Below are 508 nucleotides of genomic sequence, written 5' to 3' on the forward strand. Positions count from 1 at the left end.
TTTAAGCAAATCACAGAGTGTACTTTATTAGATCAAGATGGTCAGAGGGGACAGAAGGTAAATTACATATAAATACATTATCTTTATACAAAAAAAGAGCATTTTTCATAATAAGACACCCTAGAGGCAACAGGAGTCTCAGGGGAGGGAGGAGCTTCGTTGTGGGCGATGCAGGAAGTTCAGCTGAGTGTTGATTGCGGATTGGTTACGGAGTCCTGGGGGTGTGGCCAGGGTTTAAGGGGGCGTGGCTCAGGCTGAGGTGTCGAACAGCCTCTCGATCATCTCCTCCACCTGCTCCGGACGATATTTGTGATACTTCTCGGGGTTCTTAGTGAAAGAGATGTTGGCACACCTGTGAGGGGATTAGGATAAACACAGACCAGTCAACACAACTTTTGTATTTTTTATTTTTTTGTATCATTTGTATTTCCTAAGAGGAGAAAGAGTGAGTGAGTGAGTGAGTGAGTGAGTGTGTGTGTGTATCCCAGGCTGATGGTGACTCACCGTT

General features: G+C 44.9%; 1 protein-coding gene across 3 annotated transcripts in view; it reads right to left on the reverse strand.

Moving 5' to 3' along the window:
- exoc7 (exocyst complex component 7) overlaps positions 1–508 on the reverse strand; it is a 13,624-nt gene continuing 13,116 nt past the window's right edge. For all 3 annotated transcript variants that reach the window (XM_083687440.1, XM_083687438.1, XM_083687439.1), the window contains 2 exons: positions 505–508; positions 1–352 (listed from right to left, as the gene is read on the reverse strand). The exon at positions 505–508 is cut by the window's right edge and continues 130 nt beyond it. In XM_083687440.1, the coding sequence (XP_083543566.1) occupies positions 250–352; positions 505–508 (107 nt within the window). In that variant the 3' untranslated portion in view covers positions 1–249. The remainder of the gene's footprint in view (positions 353–504) is intronic.

Source organism: Argentina silus, assembly GCF_951799395.1.
Source record: "Argentina silus genome assembly, chromosome: 16".
NCBI lineage: Eukaryota > Metazoa > Chordata > Actinopteri > Argentiniformes > Argentinidae > Argentina > Argentina silus.